The sequence below is a fragment of the Glycine soja genome, chromosome 11 (genome assembly GCF_004193775.1).
Source record: "Glycine soja cultivar W05 chromosome 11, ASM419377v2, whole genome shotgun sequence".
Classification (NCBI taxonomy): domain Eukaryota; kingdom Viridiplantae; phylum Streptophyta; class Magnoliopsida; order Fabales; family Fabaceae; genus Glycine; species Glycine soja.
The window spans coordinates 47,562,685-47,583,526 of record NC_041012.1 but is presented as its reverse complement, the minus strand read 5'-3'; the positions used below and the strand labels follow the sequence as shown (position 1 = coordinate 47,583,526).

At 33.3% G+C, this 20,842-nt stretch overlaps 3 protein-coding genes across 9 annotated transcripts; 2 read left to right on the top strand and 1 right to left on the bottom strand.

The window, feature by feature from the left end:
• Nucleotides 1-913: 913 nt before the first annotated feature.
• LOC114377324 (equilibrative nucleotide transporter 3-like) lies at nt 914-5,544 on the top strand. Of its 6 annotated transcripts, none has more exons than XM_028335785.1 (11): nt 914-1,101; nt 1,221-1,311; nt 2,141-2,302; nt 2,390-2,494; nt 2,784-2,939; nt 3,029-3,172; nt 3,265-3,370; nt 4,081-4,253; nt 4,349-4,509; nt 4,671-4,929; nt 5,210-5,544. In XM_028335785.1, exons 3-11 carry the CDS (start codon nt 2,270-2,272, stop codon nt 5,315-5,317), a joined length of 1,245 nt encoding a protein of 414 aa, XP_028191586.1. In that variant the 5' UTR covers nt 914-1,101; nt 1,221-1,311; nt 2,141-2,269; the 3' UTR covers nt 5,318-5,544. The 6 variants fall into 6 exon arrangements, with proteins under 6 accessions (XP_028191586.1, XP_028191583.1, XP_028191580.1 ...); XM_028335782.1 differs by having other exon boundaries at nt 1,221-1,333; nt 1,776-2,302; XM_028335779.1 differs by adding an exon at nt 1,776-2,017 and having other exon boundaries at nt 914-1,333.
• A 7,458-nt stretch (nt 5,545-13,002) lies between these two features.
• Nucleotides 13,003-14,598, bottom strand: LOC114375474 (coumaroyl-CoA:anthocyanidin 3-O-glucoside-6''-O-coumaroyltransferase 1-like). 2 transcript variants are annotated; one of them, XM_028333259.1, is made up of 2 exons: nt 13,793-14,598; nt 13,515-13,652 (listed from the first exon to the last, which is right to left on the bottom strand). In XM_028333259.1, exons 1-2 carry the CDS (start codon nt 14,540-14,542, stop codon nt 13,626-13,628), a joined length of 777 nt encoding a protein of 258 aa, XP_028189060.1. In that variant the 5' UTR covers nt 14,543-14,598; the 3' UTR covers nt 13,515-13,625. The 2 variants fall into 2 exon arrangements, with proteins under 2 accessions (XP_028189059.1, XP_028189060.1); XM_028333258.1 differs by having other exon boundaries at nt 13,003-14,598.
• A 3,514-nt stretch (nt 14,599-18,112) lies between these two features.
• On the top strand, nt 18,113-19,740 carry LOC114374872 (coumaroyl-CoA:anthocyanidin 3-O-glucoside-6''-O-coumaroyltransferase 2-like). Its single transcript, XM_028332590.1, has one exon. The coding sequence runs from the start codon at nt 18,163-18,165 to the stop codon at nt 19,555-19,557; it is 1,395 nt and encodes a 464-aa protein (XP_028188391.1). The 5' UTR covers nt 18,113-18,162; the 3' UTR covers nt 19,558-19,740.
• Nucleotides 19,741-20,842: the final 1,102 nt, after the last annotated feature.

Genomic DNA, 20,842 nt, shown 5'->3' with positions numbered 1-20,842 from the left:
ACAATATTGTTGTTAAAGATACATCATCCAATTCAACCATAAAAAAAATAAAAAATCATCCATTTCGAGCTGTCTTTTGTATAAATTTGTGTGTAATGCTACAACCTCTAAATCAATAATTAGTCTTGGTAAAAACTAAATTGAATTCAATGAATAATCATTTTTAACCTTCTATTAGTTAGGTCTTACAACAACCATTACCATGTGCAAATGAATGTATTTAATGAAAATATTATAAGTGATTTAAAAGAATTTATTTAAATTTAACATATATTCTCCATAAGAGGTAATACGTTTAAGGGATACTGTTTTCATTCTAACGGCCGGAACCATATATATATATATATATATATATATATATATATATATATATATATATATATATATATATATATATATATATATATAATAGAAATCGAATTAAAAAAATAATTTAAGGATCTAATTAATTTTTAAAAAATAATTCAGGGACTGCAAATTAATTCTTGATATGTAAGATGTAGCTATACTGTTCACATTCCGCTGGCTGGTCCACATAATTCATGTTTTGGACCAAGCAAAATTCATGTGAACTAATGTGCAAGTCGGTTCTCTCACCGTATTTTCTTTTATGTAGACCGTAGACTTAAAAAAAACCCTAATATTTCCCATAAAAAGAACATACCTATCATATGGTTATTAAAACACACGTACACGTGTCTAGTTCACTTAGATTAAGCAGAATATATTACCCATAATAATTACTAATAGAAAAAATCACACCATATGCAATTCCATTTAAATACAAATAGGTATTAATTAATCCGCTTAACCACATGCATGAAGGAGCCGTCCACGTTCTCATCTTTATTTTTCAGATAATCGTCATTCGCTATTAGACTTTATTATAAAAATAGAAATAAAATCAATCATATGAACAGTAATCAAAAAGTGTTGTTTGAAATTTAAATCGATGCCATATCAATGTGAAGATCGAAGAGTCACAGTCACCATGACGGCAGATTCAACGCCGCTAAGAACACTAGTATGAACACAAAACATGAAAAAGTTGAATTCAGATTTTGTTATATGGTAATCTCATCGACATAAAGGGAAACACAGGTATTTGACAAAGTCATTTGAAGCTTATCTATTTTTGTGTGCGCGCCACACCGGATGCTGCTTTTTGTTTTTGGTCGCAGTGATTACGCAACTCAAGTTTCCACCTTTGACTTATATAGCTGTCCAGTTTCCACACCACGCGATTGAATAATTAATATTTGAAGATTCTGCTTCTCCAACTTCCTTTCAGCGCTTCTGGGGTACCTTGTGGTAATCTACTAAGACATATATAGTAAGCTCTTCCCCCCTTCAATATTTTCTTCATGATCTTTTCCACTACAGGTAGTACTGTAGATGCTCTGCACCAACCCTTCGTTTATTTTTATTTTTTCCCCTATATTCTCCACTATCTTTTGTGTGTCATAAATGAAGAAGGTGACCCTGGAATTGGGAATTTATGTTTGGTCTTTTACACAATTGATGCTTATTTTATTTCCTCAATAGGTTTTCTATTAAGGGCAAGATAATAGTAATATTTTTGTACTATATATGGTTGAAATATTAAGATACAAGATGGGAGAACTGAAAAGTATTTTTACTCTCAAAACAACAAATTTTTCCTTCGTTATTTATTTTGTGTCTTGATATTCAGGAATATATGTTTATTGAAATTCAAAAAAGCATGTTTCCAAACATAGCCTAATTGTTGGTCTCTCTGCATATTGCCTTGGCAGCTCAGCTAAAAAGCTAGTTCATGAGTCATCATTTGGAAGTTGAAACTAAAGCGGTGGCTGCAAATTGCCAAATTTCAATGCCTCACTATTAGTTGCAATGCCTGTTCTGCGCCGGAATTATTATATAATTGCGAATATTATGAGTGCCGTGGAGTGCTCATAAATCATGATTATCATAAAAGAAATACACATGCTTTGACTTAATCAACCACAATATTACTTAGATGCTATTTATTATAAAGGTGTTGTCAAGTAGTATTTAGCTGTTTATTTATTGATAATGGCTGTAATGAGTGAGATATTATTATTGTTTTTAAAAACTTGATATATTAAATTCGTGTATTTTTATCTTAAAAAATTCATAGGTAGTGCCTGGGGTGGCTTAGTATAGTTATCTACAATACGTCAAACTCATTATAATACACATTGAAGCCTTGAGGAAATAAATCTACTTTCTTGTATAACTTGATTGCAAAGAAGCATCCACGGCAGGCATGGTCAACAGTGAGGTTTCTACACGTCTTGAGGTTTGTGCATGGATCTATCTATCACTACTTCAGCTTATAAACAGAAAGTTAAATATGTTTTAATTTCCGTTATTTGGCATTGAATAGGGAAAATATGCTGCAATTGTGGTGTGCTGGCTTCTTGGCAATGGATGTCTTTTCTCGTGGAACAGTATGCTGACAATAGAAGATTACTACGGTTACTTGTTTCCGGTATCATAATTTTCATGCACTTTTCTGCTTAATTATCTGACCTCTAATTCAAATGGCAGTAGCATTGCTTAATTTACTGCGGAATTGTCGACCTTTTTTTTTCTCAATCTATTATGTTATTCTAAGATGTTGTAATTGTTATATATCACTTGGAAAAAACTCAAGTCTTGGAAAAAACTCAAGTCCCACATCGACTAAAAATAAAGCCAAATTAAAATATAAAAATGAGGGGTAATCCTCACCTCATAAGTTTGCTTTTGAATTTAATTTTGTTTTTCTCCTTGTGCAGAAATACCACCCCTCTAGGGTGCTTACTCTTGTATATCAGCCATTTGCATTTGGAACACTTGCGATACTGGCATATAATGAGGCCAAACTCAATACTCGACTAAGGAATCTGTTTGGATATATACTTTTTTTCATAAGCACTTTGTTGGTGTTAATTGTAAGTCCTATTCATTTGTTTGTGAACTAGGAGTAATTAATTCCTTTAGGATGGTTTTTTATTTTATTTTTCCTACCAATTTGCCATAGTTGAATTCAGCAACATCTGGTAAAGGAGGACTTGGAACTTTCATCGGTATATGCGCACTTAGTGGTGCTTTTGGAGTTGCAGATGCTCATGTTCAAGGTGGAATGGTGGGAGACCTCTCCTACATGAAACCAGAATTCATTCAAGTGAGCATCAATGATATAGTTATTATGTAGTGGTATTGAAGATATCTTCATTCTTCAGCTTATGAATTTATTTAACATGGTTTTATTGTTAGTCTTTCCTTGCTGGTTTGGCAGCATCCGGTGCATTAACCTCTGCTTTGAGGTTGGTTACAAAAGCAGCATTTGAGAATTCTAAGGACGGTCTCCGCAAAGGAGCCAGTAAGTTCAACTCTCCAGTACCTCTGATATCAATTGTTTCTTGTTTGTGTTCTTCTTTCCAAATTGATTATGACTAACTTGTGTACTTTTATCAATTTCGTTTTGTGTGTTGTCAATTTTGTTAGGAGTAAGTCTGGAAATTGGTTCTTCAGTCTAATATTTCGTTCCATGAACACATTTATGTTTATGTGGTTTATTGAATATTATTAGTTGTTTTATCTGCAACATAAATGATATAGCAGAGTAATTCCTTTTGTTTTAGTAAGTCAATAGTTCCCTTGCTAGGTCGGTCCTCTATCATTGCTATTAAATGAGATTGTTATCAGAGATAATACAGTTAATTAGTTACAAGTTAGTTACTTCTATCTTGTCACTTGATATATAAGCCAAGTAGATGGCTTGATGATCATCTTATTTTCAATTAATTACATCTTACTGATTGTTCACTCTCTTCTCTTCAGTTTCACCATGTTTCCTAATAATTGTCACATGAATTTGAAATATCATGTTATCACCATCTAATGCACTTTATGAATTTGAAGTTACTTTGTTTTTTAAACAGGCAATGTCAATTTCTTTGAATTCATTGAAATTCAGTAATGGTGGTTCCATTTCTCGTTTATTGTCATTGAATGATTGAACATATATAATTATCTCACTCTGTATTTAGCTACTGATCGATCACATGTCATATTATACTGTCCATGCAGTTCTGTTCTTTGCCATATCAACATTCTTTGAGCTTCTTTGTGTTGTTCTCTATGCATTTATTTTCCCTAAAATACCAATTGTGAAGTACTACCGTTCAAAGGCAGCATCAGAAGGATCCAAAACTGTTTCAGCTGACCTTGCAGCTGGTGGCATCCGGACATTACCTGGAACAGTACTGTTTCTTTCGTCCTTTTTTATTTCCATTGCATCCCAAAACTTTCTCATTGTTCAAAATTCAGCTTATGCAATAACGATTTTTTTTTCCAGGAGAAGGAATATACGAAAGATCCAGAGAGGAAGGGAAACAAGCAATTGTTATTAGAAAATATTGACTATGCACTTGACACGTTCCTAATTTATATGCTAACACTGTCTATTTTCCCTGGATTCCTCTTAGAAGATACTGGATCACATAGTTTAGGCACCTGGTATGTTCATTAAAAGATTGCTTGGTTTCTTTCCTTGTTTTACTCTACATGCAAAAGCTCTTTTATTCCTTTATGACTAGACGCAAAACAATTGGCCAAATTTATTCTGTGATTATATTTACCACTGAATGTAACAGTTGATATGTCTGGTATTGTTTCAGGTATGCTCTTGTTTTAATTGCTATGTATAATGTGTGGGATCTGATTGGAAGATACATTCCACTCTTGAAATGCTTGAAGTTGGAGTCCCGAAAGTTGATCACTATAACAATTCTTAGCCGTTTCTTACTTGTTCCAGCATTTTATTTCACTGCTAAGTATGGTGACCAAGGGTGGATGATAGTGTTAACGTCCTTCTTGGGGCTATCCAATGGTTACCTCACTGTCTGTGTTCTAACATCTGCACCCAAAGGTTACAAGGTGAGTTTGATAAGTGTTAAATACGAGAAATTATTAGGTAATTTTAGATCATCATACTCTCAACTGATCTTTGTATGACACATGATAGATAGAGTGCTATTAATTCTTTTTCGTAAACTTAAATACATGTCAATGTCATATAAGAATTGGTTGGGATCATAGACAAGTGGCGCTCAGTAACTACCATATAATTTCTTGTTAAATACAGTCAAAAGGTTTTAGTGTTTTAGAATTTTAAGTAGAGACACATTAATTTTCTTTGTTTTGACTTTTTTTGTAGGGTCCAGAACAAAATGCCTTGGGAAACCTATTGGTGTTGTTTCTTCTTGGAGGTATTTTTGCAGGGGTGACACTTGACTGGCTGTGGTTAATAGGTAAAGGATGGTGAGATCTCATTAAGGCCAGATTAGAGGAATAGTTGTGAGGTTCATTCCTTGTAAAACATTGATAAGTGTTTATAGTTTATAGCATGTTCTTTTTCTACTTTTAAGCTAATGAATTCGTTACTTTCTCTGTTTGGTTCGTCATAAACTCTTAATGTAACATTTGATATTTATCATAGAGAGCCCAGGAAATTCAACATCTGATAAAATGACATTCCCTTTTTAAGAATTATACCAATGTTCTTTTGTCATCGCTTAAACATGATTTCAGTTCCCTCTCCCATCTCACTTATAAGGTCTATTATTAGATCAGAAAAAAAAGAATTTCAATTAAGCAGTCACATAGTATAATTTGTGAATGATCAAGGACTCCGAAATTTTCAACTCAATGTCTCTATTTGCAAAATGCAGTACTGTTATAAAGACACGCCATCCAATTTGGCCAGTAGTTTCTTCTGAATATTCTGTACAAATCTGTTTGCAATGCAACTTGCAAGACTCTAAATCCAAGTCCAATTGTACAACTTCATTTTGGGTTTTCTTCTGTTTGGGTCTGATCTAATTGGTTTCACTAACTATGCCTAAAAAAGTTATTACAGAGGCAGTTGCTTCCTCACTTTGAAAATCCTTCTCTGCACCTTTTTAACCTTCCGGATTTTTACATTCTGGATTGGTGATACCTTTTGCACTCCATATTAGCCAATTTGAAAGGTCAAAAAATATTTCGGATTGATGTAGGAAACAATTTTTGGGGTGCATGAAGCAGCTACATAATAATGATGCTACATCTTGGGCCTAACCATTTGTTGTGTGAATTTCAAACCCTAGGTTCTAAACAAAAGAGGGGGTACCAGACATATTGTCTATGTACCCAACATAGAAAATGAATTTTTCATAATTCGTAAATATTTTTTTTAATTTTAAAAATATGTTTCACGAATTAGCATTACACTCTAATAAAAAACTGAGTTAATAAGTCAATTATATTATAAAATAAATATTGTTATATATAACAGTAAACTTTTTAATGTATATTTAATACGCATGGAAATTTAAATAATAAATTTTGTGACAATTAATTTTGATAAAACTCATACAGATTATATAATCTGTATATTTTTTATAAATAAAAAATATTTATTATTTAATAAAATTAATTAATTTATAAATTAAAAAAACATATAAATTAGCTAATCGTATGTGTTATATCAAATTAATTATCATAAAACTTATTATTTAAATTCACATGCATATTAAATATACATTAAAAATTTTATTACTATATATAGTAATACTATTAATTTTATAATATAATTAACTTAATAATTCAGTTGGCTAGAATGCCCTGTTACCTTTTAATCATATCATCCTACTTTTTATTTTTAAAAGAAATGTAAAAGAATATTATACTTTCAAAAAAAGAAAAGAACAACGAGCAAAACAATAAAGAGTCCAAAATCTCATCTTATATTCCTTTTTTATCTTTATATTATTTTAATCTCCCAATTTATTTTTTATCATTAGTTGATACATACTACTTTTTATTAATAGGTCAATCCAAAATTTACAGTGAGAAAAGACAGATGTGACATCCCCGAATGCACATTAGAAACAATCCGGACATGACGCAGCAAAGAAACGTCCCTCGCAAATCGCAATCAACAAAACAGGTGGACCCTTCAATCACATGCAGAATAAAAGGATCACCAGCACAATCCAAAACAACCTCAACGGCGACAATGAACCCTTGCTCGTTTCATATCGCAGCGAATCAACGGCGAAGGGCATGTTCTCCTGATCCGGACTACACGAGGATTCGTGGGGATGCGCACTGTACATCACAGCACGCAACACCGCCGAAACTGTTGGTATGTACGCCGTTTTGTTCCTCCCTAGCAACCACGTCAGCTGGCAGTCCTCTCACTCTCCTTTTATCTGCATTAGGAAAAAAATTATGAAAAACGAAGCATTGGCTACACTTATGCGTTATGGCTGTACATTGGAGAAGCAAATTTGGGACTGGTTTGGGTCGGGTATGCGGGGACGGTTTTGGAGTCCAAAGTTTGTGAACAGTGTGAGATACTTGTTGATGTGAATAGAAGTTAATAGAAGTTAGTGGTAGTTTCTTGTAAATAGGAGTTATGTGAAGTAGTTATATGGAGTAGTTATGTGGAGTCATTTTAAATATATTGTAACTGCAGTAGTCTATATATTGTAACTTTGTAACTGCAGTAGTTGTATTTTTGAAGATTAAGAAAAAGAGCATTCTCTCTAAAACTTGTATGTCATTGTTCTTTTTTAACAATTGATATCAGAGCTCCATTGTAGGGGCCTAATATTGAGTGCATGTGAGGAAAACAGTGAGTGTGTGAGGAAAACAGTGAGTGTGAGTCAAGAAAGAAACTGCAGTTTTTCTTTCTTTCGAGTAGAACGAGTTGAGAAGAATGGCAGAAGGTGGGAGTAGCAGTTTCGTGCAGCCTGCAATTCCAAGGTTTAATGGTCATTATGATCATTGGGCAATGTTGATGGAGAATTTTCTCCGCTCCAAAGAATATTGGGATCTCATTGAGAATGGGATATTTATGGTGGCAGATGGAATAGAGCCTACAGAGGCACAATGCAAATTGATCGAGGAGCAGAAGTTGAAGGACTTAAAGGTAAAGAATTACCTTTTCCAGGCAATAGATCGTGAAGTCCTTGAAACAATCCTCAAGAGGGACACGGCAAAAAATATATGGGATTCAATGAAGCAAAAATTCCAAGGTTCAACCAGGGTCAAAAGGGCTCAACTGCAAGCTTTACGCAAAGATTTTGAGATTCTTCAAATGAAGGAAGGAGAAACAGTGAATGCATATTTTTCTCGTACTTTAACCATAGCCAACAAAATGAAGGCTCATGGTGAAAGTATGAGTGAAACAGTCATTACTGCAAAGATTTTGAGATCAATGATCTCAAAATTTGATTATGTGGTATGCTCAATTGAAGAATCCAACAACTTAGACGTGATGACTATTGATGAGTTGCAAAGTAGTCTTCTTGTTCATAAGCAGAGGATGAGAAGTCGTGGAGAAGAAGAGCAGGTTCTGAAGATCTCCCATGAAGACAAAGCAAGTAGAGGAAGAGGTAGAGGTAGAGGTAGAGGTAATGGTTCATTCAGAGGAGGTCGAGGAAGGGGAAGACAATCATTCAATAAACCTGTTATTGAATGTTTCAAATGTCACAAGTTAGGACACTATCAATATGAATGTCCTGATTGGGAGAAAAATGCCAATTATGTTGAATTAGAGAAGGAAAAAGATGAAGAATTGTTATTAATGTCTTATGTTGAATTGGAGCAAGACAAAATGGAAGAAGTGTGGTTCCTTGACTCCGGTTGCAGCAATCATATGACTGGAAACAAGGAGTGGTTCTCAGAACTGGATGAAAGCTTTAGCCAAACTGTAAAACTTGGCAATAATACCAGAATGGCTGTTGTGGGAAAAGGTATCATTTGTATGCAAGTGAATGGATTTACTCAGGCAATTTCTGGTGTCTATTATGTTCCTGAACTTAAGAATAATCTATTGAGCATAGGGCAACTTCAAGAAAAAGGCTTAACTATTTTGATTCAACATGGGAAGTGTAGGGTATATCATTCTGAGAAAGGATTAATTATGCAGTCAGATATGAGTGGAAATAGAATGTTTTCTGTGTTGGCTACCATGATACCAAAAGCTTCCTCGTGTTTCCAAATTGTATCAGAAAATGAATCTCATCTTTGGCATTGCCGCTTTGGTCACTTAGGCTATAACGGATTGAAGACACTTTTTGATAAGAAGATGGTAATTGGGTTGCCTTCGGTCAAGATTCCAAAGAAGATATGCATAGAATGTTTAACTGGAAAGCAACACAGAAACTCTATGCCTAAGAAGAGTTTATGGAGAGCATCAAACAAGTTACAACTTGTGCATGCAGACATATGCGGGCCTATTAAACCAGAATCAAATAGCAACAAGAGGTACATCCTAAGTTTTATTAATGATTTCACTCGTAAAACTTGGATTTATTTCTTACATGAAAAATCAGAAGCTTTTTCCATGTTTAGAAATTTTAAAGCTCATGTTGAAAAGGAGATTGGTGCATATATTGCTTCTTTGAGAACGGATAGAGGTGGTGAATTTACCTCAAATGAGTTTGTAGAATTTTGCAAAAATCAAGGCATTAGTAGGCAATTGACTGCAGCCTATACTCCTCAACAAAACGGAGTTGCAGAGAGGAAAAATAGAATGATAATGAACATGGTGCGTTCTATGTTAGCGGAGAAGCAGGTTCCTAAAATGTTTTGGCCCGAAGCTGTAAAATGGAGTGTGCATATCCTCAATAGATGTCCTACTGTGGCTGTGCAGAACAAAACTCCAGAAGAGGCATGGAGCAATGTGAAGCCAATGGTTGATTATTTTTGAGTTTTTGGGTGTGTAGCTCATGCACATGTCCCAGACCAGAAGAGAAGCAAATTAGATGAAAAAAGCAAGAAGTGTGTTTTCTTGGGAGTAAGTGATGAATCAAAGGCATACATATTATATGATCCAGTTTCCAAGAAAATCATCATTAGCAAGGATGTGATTTTTCAAGAAGATGAATGCTGGAATTGGGGCAAAAGCAATGAAGAATGCAGATCAGATGTTTTAAAGTGGAACGATGATGGTGATGAGAATAACATGGAAGAAGGAATAGAAAACAATGAAGAAAAAGGTAACATTGAAGGAGAAGGCAGTGATGTTGATACAAGAAACTCAAGTGAAACTGGTGTTTCTTCTAGTGAATCAACTGAAAATGATTCACCAATTTTGAATGAAGGGAGGGTAAGAGGACCACCATCTTGGGCAATAGACTATGTAACAGGTGAAGGTTTGTCAGATGAAGATGGTCTGAATGCTATGATAATGCTCACTGAAGATGACCTACTTACATTTGAACAAGCTGTCAAGAGTAAGAAGTGGAGGGATGCAATGATGGCAGAGATAGTCAATAGAAAAGAACAAGACTTGGGAGTTAACTATTCTACCGAAAGGGGTGAAGCCAATTGGAGTTAAGTGGGTTTTCAAAACCAAACTTAATGAGAAAGGAGAGGTAGACAAGTACAAAGCAAGGCTAGTGGCGAAGGGGTATGCACAACAATATGGAGTTAATTATACTGAAGTTTTTGCTCCAGTTGCTAGACTTGACACCATTCGATTAATACTTGCTTTGGCAGCACAAAACAATTGGGATGTTTTTCAACTAGATGTAAAGAGTGCATTTCTTCACGGTGAACTCAATGAAGAAATCTTTGTGCAACAACCATTGGGATATGAGAATAAAGGTGAAGGAGGCAAAGTTTACAAGCTAAGAAAGGCATTGTATGGCTTGAAGCAAGCACCAAGGGCGTGGTATAGCAAGATAGAGGCTTACTTTGTTCGAGAAGGCTTTGAAAGGTGTTTATGTGAACACACACTGTTCACAAATTCGAAGGAAGTAGGTAAAATTTTAATAGTAAGTCTTTATGTTGATGATTTAATATATACTGGAAATGATAAAAGTATGTATGATGATTTTAAGAATTCCATGATGTTGGAATTTGACATGAATGATTTGGGGAGGATGAGATATTTTTTCGGGATTGAAGTAATACAAAGTTTAGATGGGATTTTTGTGTGTCAAAGAAAGTATGCTCATGAAATTCTAGGAAGGTTTGGAATGGATAAAAGCAATCCAGTGAAGAATCCTATTGTTCTAGGCACGAAATTGTCAAAGGATGAAGCAGGAACCAAAGTTGATGAAACTTTGTTCAAACAGGTGGTTGGCAGTCTGATGTACTTGACTGCAACTCGACCTGATTTGATGTATGGAGTGAGTCTTATTAGTAGATTCATGTCTTGCCCAACTGAATCTCATTGGCTTGCAGCAAAAAGAATATTAAGGTATTTGAAAGGTGCAACTGAGCTTGGAATTTTCTACAAAAAGAATGGTTGCACAAATTTGGTGGCTTACACCGACAGTGATTTTGCTGGTGATTTGGATGATCGTAGGAGCACTTCTGGCTTTGCATTCTTACTTGGTTCTGGAGCAGTTTCATGGTCTTCTAAAAAACAGCCTATAGTGACATTGTCTACTACTGAGGCTGAGTACATAGCTGCTGCGTTTTGTGCCAGTCAATGTATTTGGTTGAGAAGAGTTTTAGAGAAACTTGGTCATAAGGAGGAAAATAGTACTTTGATTCAATGTGACAATAATTCTACCATACAACTATCAAAGAATTCTATTTTTCATGGCAGAAGCAAACATATTGATATATAAGGTTTCATTTTCTTAGAGATTTGACCAGAGACAAAATTGTGGAGTTGAGTTACTGTAATTCTCAAGAACAAGTTGCAGACATAATGACAAAACCTTTCAAGTTAGAACAATTCTTGAAATTACGGAGTATGTTGGGAATGGTTGATGCGTCAATTATAAACTAAATGTTTGTTTTTCTTTTTAGTTTAAGGGAGGGAATGTTGATGTGAATAGATGTTAATAGAAGTTAAGAAGTTAGTGGTAGTTTCTTGTAAATAGGAGGTTATGTGAAGTAGTTATATGGAGTAGTTATGTGGAGTCATTTTAAATATATTGTAACTGCAGTAGTCTATATATTGTAACTTTGTAACTACAGTAGTTGTATTTTTGAAGATTAAGAAAAAGAACATTCTCTCTAAAACTTGTATGTCATTGTTCTTTTTAACAATACTGACGCCAAGAAAACGAGGTACCCCATCAAATAACATAAATCAAATTCTATCTTTGGTTTGTATTTTTTTTTTTTGAAAAATATTTTCATTTTTAATAGATTAAAATTATATGTTTGATTTGACTTCTTATTTTTTATTTTTAAGAAATAAAAATATTGAAAATACATTTTTAAAAAAAAAATTATTTTAGATTTGTTTAAAATTACATTCTTTATCGTTTTCATTTTATTAATAATGAGGTTCTTAGTTTCAACTAAAAATAAGATTATATTGTTTTCAGTTTTTAATTCGTTTGAAAAAATATTTTCATTGAAAATAAAAAAAGAAATCCAACCAAACACATTTTTATGACATTTTTTATTTTCAATAAAATTGAAAAACATAAAACAATCAAACCAAACATCCCGTAATGAATTAAACTTGAGAAATTTTCCAAAATTTTCAAGAATGAAAGATTAACATCTCCCAACACATGTGCATATTTTGACTCAATAGAATGCACTCTAGTGTACATAACTGTTCGACCACTTTCCATCTCCTTTTGTTTGTGCTTTTTTTTTAATGAATTAGTTAACTAAAACGTTTTAGTATCTCTGCATATCATTAATTGGTGTTTATGGCTATTTGGATTTCCTTTTTTTCAATTCTTTAACAGATTAAATGAAAGAGAAAGACGTATTTTTGGGTTAATTTTTTTTTTAAAAAAAACACATGCCAATCACATGTCTTAAATAACAGACTTAATAGTGTTTGAGGGAGAGGGGTGCAAATGTCATTGAAACGGAAAAGTTAGGAGATTTTTTGTTTGTAAGATAAAACAATGGAGAAAATGCATATTTAATTTGAATAATTGTAATTTATTCTTTCTAATTTTATTTATTGTTTTAGTTACATGTCCGATAAAAAATGAGCAAGTAGGATACAGTTTATGAAGAAAAGTTTGAATTAAGCTGTATTTTCATACCGAACAACAATACTTTTAATATTTATTTAAAACCATAAAAGAGTATAACAAACAAATTAAACGCAGAGCGTGAAAGATACAGTTTATTGATGACTAATACGTGAATGGTTTAATTAGTCAAGAACGGCAACATGACTAAGGTGTTCTTCCAAGATGCTGGTGAAATTGTTCATTCGAATCCTCTCGAGTACCATTCCAACCTGAATTCCACCTTCTTGGTCCCTACAATCAGAGAGAGAAACTGTTCCCACAGAATCAAGATTCACCACTTCAGACTTCACGGGCTTCCCCCAACCAAAGTCAGTGTTGTACGCGGTCAGCTTTGGCGAGCCAACAATCACTACAAGAGATTGACCAGATTTCCTTAAGCCTCTAATATCTGACATCGTTGTTTCGGCCCATCTCAAAGCATCACTCTTGAAATCTCTAATCTTCTTTTCAATGGCATTTGCAGCTGCAACAATCCCATTTTGTTCCACCAACTCACCCCTCTTTAGCCTTGTAATGAGAGGGATCAAACAATTCCCAAAGTAGTTTGAAGGTAATGAAAACTGAGGATGGTTGTGACAGTCTGCGGAAAATCCGATGTTGCCTGGCTCATTATTACCTTCCTTTTCCTTTTGTTCTGATCTGAGCATACACACCCATATCAAAGAACATGTCACCACAAAGGTTGATATATGTAAAGTCCGCGAACCGTTACATTTAAGAGAGACCCATTTTTTTAATTTCTGAGCTTGTTCGCTACTGAATATGAAAGTCGCACGTACCTTGTCAGTGTAAACACCACGTAAAACCCCTCGGAACTGTTTAGTTAGCAACGCTGAATTTCTCAGGTCTTGCATGTAAACGTGCATGAGCCCTTTGGGGTCTTTGACTATGTTCCTATCATATAAGGGTAGAGGCATAGAGCAAGGGAAATCCAAATCTCCTTTGGCCTTGCAAACGGAGGCCCAAAACTTCATGAAATGATGAAGGGTTCTCCCATCTCCTGCAACGTGGTCGAAGATAACACAGATGCTGAATCCAGAGTTTGGTATCATCGTTACCTGAATGGCCATGAGGGGGAACTCGCACGTGCCGTCGTGAGAAGTACGTTGCGAGGGTAGCACCGGAGCAAGGGGTTGCCAGTCATAGGAGTCTCGAGGGGAATCTGATGTGAGAAGAGTGAAGTCTGCAGGACTGGACTCTGCGACAGTGAATGAGAGAGAGTCACCCTCAAGGTAACGGATGTAAGGGACGTGGGGGTGTGGAGGGAGGATGAGATTGGAGGCAAAGGGGAAGAAGTGTTGGAGTGTGTGGGAAAGAGAATGTTTCAGAATAGGAAGTGCTGTTTGCAAGAAGTGGGTGGTAGGAAAGGGAAAGTCGTAGAAGAAGATGCGTCTGGCGTGGCGGCTGAGGAGCCATGGAATGTCGAGGAAAGTGAGGGGGGTAATTGTTGAAGGAAGGGAGCCCTGTGGAGGAGCAACTTGAGACTGCTCTATGATGTTCATTGCAGGCTCATTCATCTCTTGAGCCATCTGTTTCTGAATACTGAGAGAGGTCAATTATTAAGTATTGGATAGCATTTTGGATGTTAAGTATGTTTCTATTTGCAGTAAGAAAAAAAGTATATTTCTATTTCACTCGAAATGTCAAAGATATGTGCAACTAAAGTATCTCCAACCATCATTTCTTTCTAGATGTTTAATGTGAAAAAATCATTTCTTAAATTATTTTGTCATTGGAGCAAGCCCACATGGCAGGGTGGGGTTTCTTCACTCTTGAATTCATTTCTTAGATATCTTGACATTAAAAAAAAAAATCTTTAAAGCTAATAGGTTCAACACATGTAGAGGAAAAATAATCGTCCAAGAGAAAAACAATGAACAGAAATTCAAATAAACAAAGAACAACCACAATAAATTCTAAAATTCATAGATCTCAATTCAAAATAATACAATAAAAGAGAAAAAGGGAGAAAATGGCCTTCATGAACCAAATTGAAGAGATCTTCAATAAAAGAGAAAGAGGAAAACCAGATTGACAACTAACAATACAATGAAGGTGGGTGATTTTTTTAATTTTTTAAAAAAATGAAGTTGAAACATTGGGGAAGGGGAAGGAAGATTCTGAAGTTGGGTGTAATTTTTTCTTTTTAATGATGGTGGGTGGTGGGTTTTTGGTGAAAAATAATAATTTTGTTTTTCAAGATACCTCCTTGAGGAAAACAATGATCCATGACAAACAAAAACATGGTTCATTTCAAGCACATTTAATTGGATGCATTTGAGAACATTTCAGAAAATAAAATAATAATAATTCATTTTATGTAATATTTTTTTTATCATTATGTTTTTTATTTCAATGTTATTGTGTTTAATTATCTATAATTATGTAAAAATGTATTTTTTTTTATTGTTATGCATTTTCTTTCAATGTCATGTAATTTTTATTATTTTTTTAATTGATATTTAATATTTTTTCAATTATTCATATTTATTATTTGTATACATAAAAACTTGAAAAATAAATTAATTATTTTATTTGAATAATAATTAAGTTATAATAAAAAATATAAACGTGTGTATTTTTTAAAGTTTCTTGTGATTTTTTAGGATTAGAATAAAATTTTATATGAATTTCTTAGAAATAATATAACATTGTGAAAATCACACAAAATATTGCGGGAATAAAAATAAATAATTAAAAAACCTATATTAAAAATTTGCATTAAAGATACCTTAATGGCTGTAAAAATGATAACTTTCTTAAAAAAACAAAACCAATGAAAAGTAATCATCAATACTTCTATAATGTTTGGGCATGTCTGAATTATGGTAAAATTTCGTGGAAATGTCACATGTTGAAGCCAATAATGGACTTTATTTCGTAGCCGCGATAGCATTTCCGTTATTTAATTTTCATCGTTATTATGTCACTATATTTAATAGGTTATTTTGTTTTTTTGTAAAGAGAAAAAACAAAACAAAGCTACACCACGACAAGACGGAACAAACAAACCCCTCCAGTGTCCTTAGAGTATCTTTAATAGTGAATTTTAACTTGGAATTTTGAAACACTTTTTGACAGAGTATCTTTCCCATAGAGAAAAAAAAAATATGGAATGTAAGCGAGTCGTAAGATAAGATGTATGAATAGTATTGTTCTTAATTATATCAAATTATTTTTAATAAGTAAGATTGTATTAAAATCCCGAAAGCAGCACAAGGTGAGGCGCCAATTCAGGACACCAAAATGCACACTTGTTCACTACGTGCCTTTAATTGGTAGGGGCCCCTACCAATTAATATTGAATGCACAAGAAAAGAATATAAACCCCACAAATTAAATCACATGATGCGCACCATACACAAACTCGTCAATTTCCACTTCCTCAACTTTAAATTGAATCTCACTTATATGGAAACTTAAACAAGGGATTAGAAATAAAGTTGCCTTTCGTTCTAGGAAAAAGTCCACGAGCCTAATTCAGTTATATGAAAACAACTTATTACACACTTTACATACTTACATTAACACGCTTTTGGGAAATGATGTACAGTAACTTCTTATCACTGAAAATAAACATACAAACCAGGAACAAATTAACAGTTGAATATGCAATTTTTCACATGGTCTCAGTCATTAATCGGAAATTTCTCCGCATTTGTGCTATTATTTTAAAACATTGTTTTTTTAAAAAAATTAAGATGAAGTGGAGTTACTCAAATCCATACATTTAAAGACGTACAATTAGTGATGAAAATGATTATTAAGCTTTTGTATAATAATAAATTAAGAACTGAAATGTAAAGTTTAGGCAATTAAGATAAATGATAATTGGATTTAAACTTAATTAGTACTCAAATACTTTGCATTTATCACATGATAATAAGAATAAAAAAAATAGTTAATTACGTATAACATTTATATTTTTGTTTTATTAATTTATAAAAATATATTGAGATATTCCACTTGATTCAAATGAAAGTATTGAGTTGAAATACAAGAATGAAATTATATTCTTAATGGGTGAAAATATTAATTTTGTTATCAATGTATATAAATCTTTTGAAGTCGTTCAAGATAAGCTGTGCCTCATCGTTGTTACCTCTTCTAGATGCTGATGTTAGAGGGGTTGAGTTTTTGCGTTTTCAATCTGTTTTTTTTCCTTGTTTTCTCCATCTAAAAAAAATAATCCTAGATAGGGATAGAATTTTAAATAATTCACATAAGATTATTGGATTAAACCTCCTTATTGCATTACCAAAATATTGATATAAAATATTCATCAATTTTATTAATAATTAATTTCTTATGAGAAACTTTAGTAGTTAGGAGGGTTGATTTTTCCAATTATATTTTTTTTATCTATGAAACTTAAATTTGACATTTTATTTAAAAAATAATTTCAAATTAATTTCATCACATTAATATAATATTGTTAACTTATATTAATAACACTAATTTTATCCAATTAAAATAAAATTATCTCATGTAAAAAGTACATGTAATCTCTATAAAAAATAATAATATGATATATTTTTTTAACAAACAATTTGTTGACATAAAATATTAATGTATACTATTACAATGTTAAATGTTAATTTAATGCATAGATTTCTGTTAACTATTTTTACGAAGTAAATAAGGGAATTCTAATAAGTATAGCTTTGCAATTATTAACCGTTTCTTTCTCTTCCCAATATTGAATATATATAAATTCGTCTTGAATTACAATTTACTTCTAACGAGACTAATTATTATAGGTATTAAGTAATGGTATTTACTCATAAAAAATTTACACTACTCGCAAACTATTTTTTAAAATGAATAAATAAAACCCCATATAGATAGTTTAATACATATCTTTTCAAACTTTTTTCTTCTTAAAAGTCAAATATAAATATGATGTCAGTATTATTTGTCATATAGGCATGGAATTAATATATGTTTCAAGGAAGACTTTACTTTCTACCTTGAATCCTTCAAACACAAGGATAATATATATATATATATATATATATATATATACATATATATATATATATATATATATATATATATATATATATATATAATATTCATGAAATTTCTTAAACAAGCTAGCTTCTCTAGATAAGTTCCTTTCATTTTTTCTGAAATACCATCGAAGAAAATGGTGGTTCTTAAACAACACAAGCTTGTTGAAAATTTTCAGGTTGTTCCAGCAGTGAGGACAACAACCTCTCTTCCCCTCACATTCCTTGATTTGCCTTTAGCAGGTCCTATTTATGTGAGACGCCAATTCTTCTATCACTTCCCCCATTCCACACTCCATTTCTGTGAAACCATACTTCCTTGTCTCAAAACCTCTCTCTCTCAAACCCTTCAACACTTCTTCCCTCTCGCTGGAAATCTCATCTGTCCACCAACACCCCACAAACCCTTCATTCGCTCCACCGATGATGACTCTGTCACCTTAACCATCATCGAGTCTGAAGCAGATTTCAACCATCTCTCTTCCAACCACCCCAAAAGCATCAAAGACTTGGATCACTTGGTTCCAAAGTTAACATGCACAAACACACATGATGGCACGTTTGTTTTTCCCTTGGTGGCATTGCAAGCCACGGTTTTCCCCAACCATGGCCTTTGCATCGCGATCACGTATTGCCACGTGATGGATGATAGTTGTTGCAGCCATTTCATGAAATCTTGGTCCTCCATTTGTCGAAGTGGTGGAGTTGACTTTACTCTTGTGGAGAAGTCACCACCGTGCTTTGATAGGGAAGTATTGAAGGACCCCAAAGGACTCGAAGCCATCTTCTTGAGATATTATTTAGAAAATAGGTCAACTTGGAAGGACAAACTCATTGGTAAAACTTCTGAGATTGCTGGTGGAAATGAAGATTATTTCAAAGCAACGATTGTTTTTGGAAGAGATGACATCGAGGGGCTGAGAATATGGGTGCTGAATCAGTGGAAGAACAGTGACGAATTCATCACGCCACAATATCTATCAAAATTCGTGGTGACATGTGCTTTTGTGTGGGTTTGTATGGTTAAAACAAGATGCAGAAATGATGCTGAAGATGATGTCCAAGAGGATTACTTTTTTTTCGGTGCAAATTGCAGAGATCGCCTTGAGCATCCTGTGCCAAAAACTTACTTTGGAAACTGCTTAACCCTATGTTCAGCAATGCTCAAGAGAAAGGACCTCAAGGGAGAAGGGGGTTTTCTTAATGCGGTCAAGCTCATTGAAAAGGAAGTAACTGATTTAAAAAGTGATCTCTTTAAAGATGCAGAAAATTGGAGGGAATCTTTTACGAAGATGTTTGTGTTGGAAACTATCTTGATGGTTACAGGGTCACCCAAGTTCGGTGTTTATGAGACTGATTTTGGATTTGGAAGGCCTACCAAAGTGGAAATGGTACATTCCTTCAAGGGTATGTCTCTAGCTGAAAGTGGAGATGAAGAAGGAGGACTTGAGGTTGGCTTGGTGTGCACAAGTACAGAAATTGAATATTTAAATTCTGTTATTGAACAAGGACTTGGAGTTTCGAAATCATAATTTTATTCATGTGACATCTTATTATAAGAAAGCTAAGGTCTATAAAAGAAGTTGATTAGTCAACATGTTAGCGTTGATTTTAATTAGCTTCCCAATCTGTAATAAGGATGTTTGAATTTTATGTTTAGTACAATTTGGTGATTTATCTTGTTTTGTTTCATTTCTAATGGATGATTTTAAAGACGTTTTTCTGAAGGTGAATAACATTGTTAGGTCTTAGGTTAGTTAATTAGGTGACAATAAGGTTATTTTATTGTTTGGCTGGGAGGCATAGTACAAAGCTTTAGAGGATGCGGAGATAGCTTTTTGGGGATAGGACAATGCAATCTTGGTTCAAGATCAGAGTCCCTCTTATACCACAAAGTCTGTTGTGAGTTGTGACTGGTTAAAGATTGGTGATGGTGAGACAACGTTCTTCCATGTATAAATAAACTAAGATAAGAGTTCTTTTTACAAGCTCTAGTTTGTGCAATGCGGATTATCCAAGCTTTAGAAGCTTTATTTAATTAAGTTATATATCTAATATATGTGAGACTATACCTACCCCTAGCCCTTACTCTTATCATAATAAAGTTACATGAGGTCGTAAACTGAGATTCAGGTCAAAAGTGTTCACAGGAAGTTTAACACATTTCATTCCGCACATAATTACTGACCTGGAGTGCAATGCGAATCATCCAACAATAATGACTACAATAGATTATGATATCATATTAAATTTGGGTTTAGGATCTAACTCATCTTCTAAAATATTTTAAAATTCAAATCGTATATTTGTGTTTAATTTTGGGCCCTTTGTTATAATTTCATTTGTAAAAGAATCACTTTTTTTAGTTTTTCACATGGTTAAGTTTGGCTTGGTGATCGGTCCATGTTTTTGTTCATTGCTAAGGTTGATTAGGTGTCTAGTACTTCATTTTGGCCCGTGATTACAATACCTAATACTAGGTTTTGTTCCTAATTAAGTTTGATTAGGTGTTCGGTGATTGTGTTGTCTGTGGCTAAATTTAACTAGGTACTGGGTGATTAGTTTTGACTTATGACTAAGTTTGACTCGGTTGTCTATCCATGATATAGGGTTTTGTTTCACCTTTTTAAAATAATCAGAAGTTAAAAAAATCTAATTAAAATCAAAATTTGTTAATTTTAATTAGTTTATCATAAAATCAACTTTAAAAAAAATTGTAGATGTAAACAAACATAAAGTAGGCTGTACGTACTTTCTACAAAATAAAATAAGTTTTGAATTGATAAGGTAAAATATACTATCATCTAATTATAAACT

What these genes read in the sequence shown, in the direction of transcription:
- LOC114375474 (XM_028333258.1), bottom strand. Translation starts at nt 14,542, where the DNA reads ATGGCTCAAGAGATGAATGAGCCTGCAATGAACATCATAGAGCAGTCT.
- LOC114374872 (XM_028332590.1), top strand. Translation starts at nt 18,163, where the DNA reads ATGGTGGTTCTTAAACAACACAAGCTTGTTGAAAATTTTCAGGTTGTT.
- LOC114377324 (XM_028335785.1), top strand. Translation starts at nt 2,270, where the DNA reads ATGGTCAACAGTGAGGTTTCTACACGTCTTGAG. An exon ending in ACTACGGTTACTTGTTTCCG is followed by an intron (nt 2,495 to 2,783) that starts GTATCATAATTT and finishes CTCCTTGTGCAG; the next exon opens with AAATACCACCCCTCTAGGGT. An exon ending in TGAAACCAGAATTCATTCAA is followed by an intron (nt 3,173 to 3,264) that starts GTGAGCATCAAT and finishes TTTTATTGTTAG; the next exon opens with TCTTTCCTTGCTGGTTTGGC.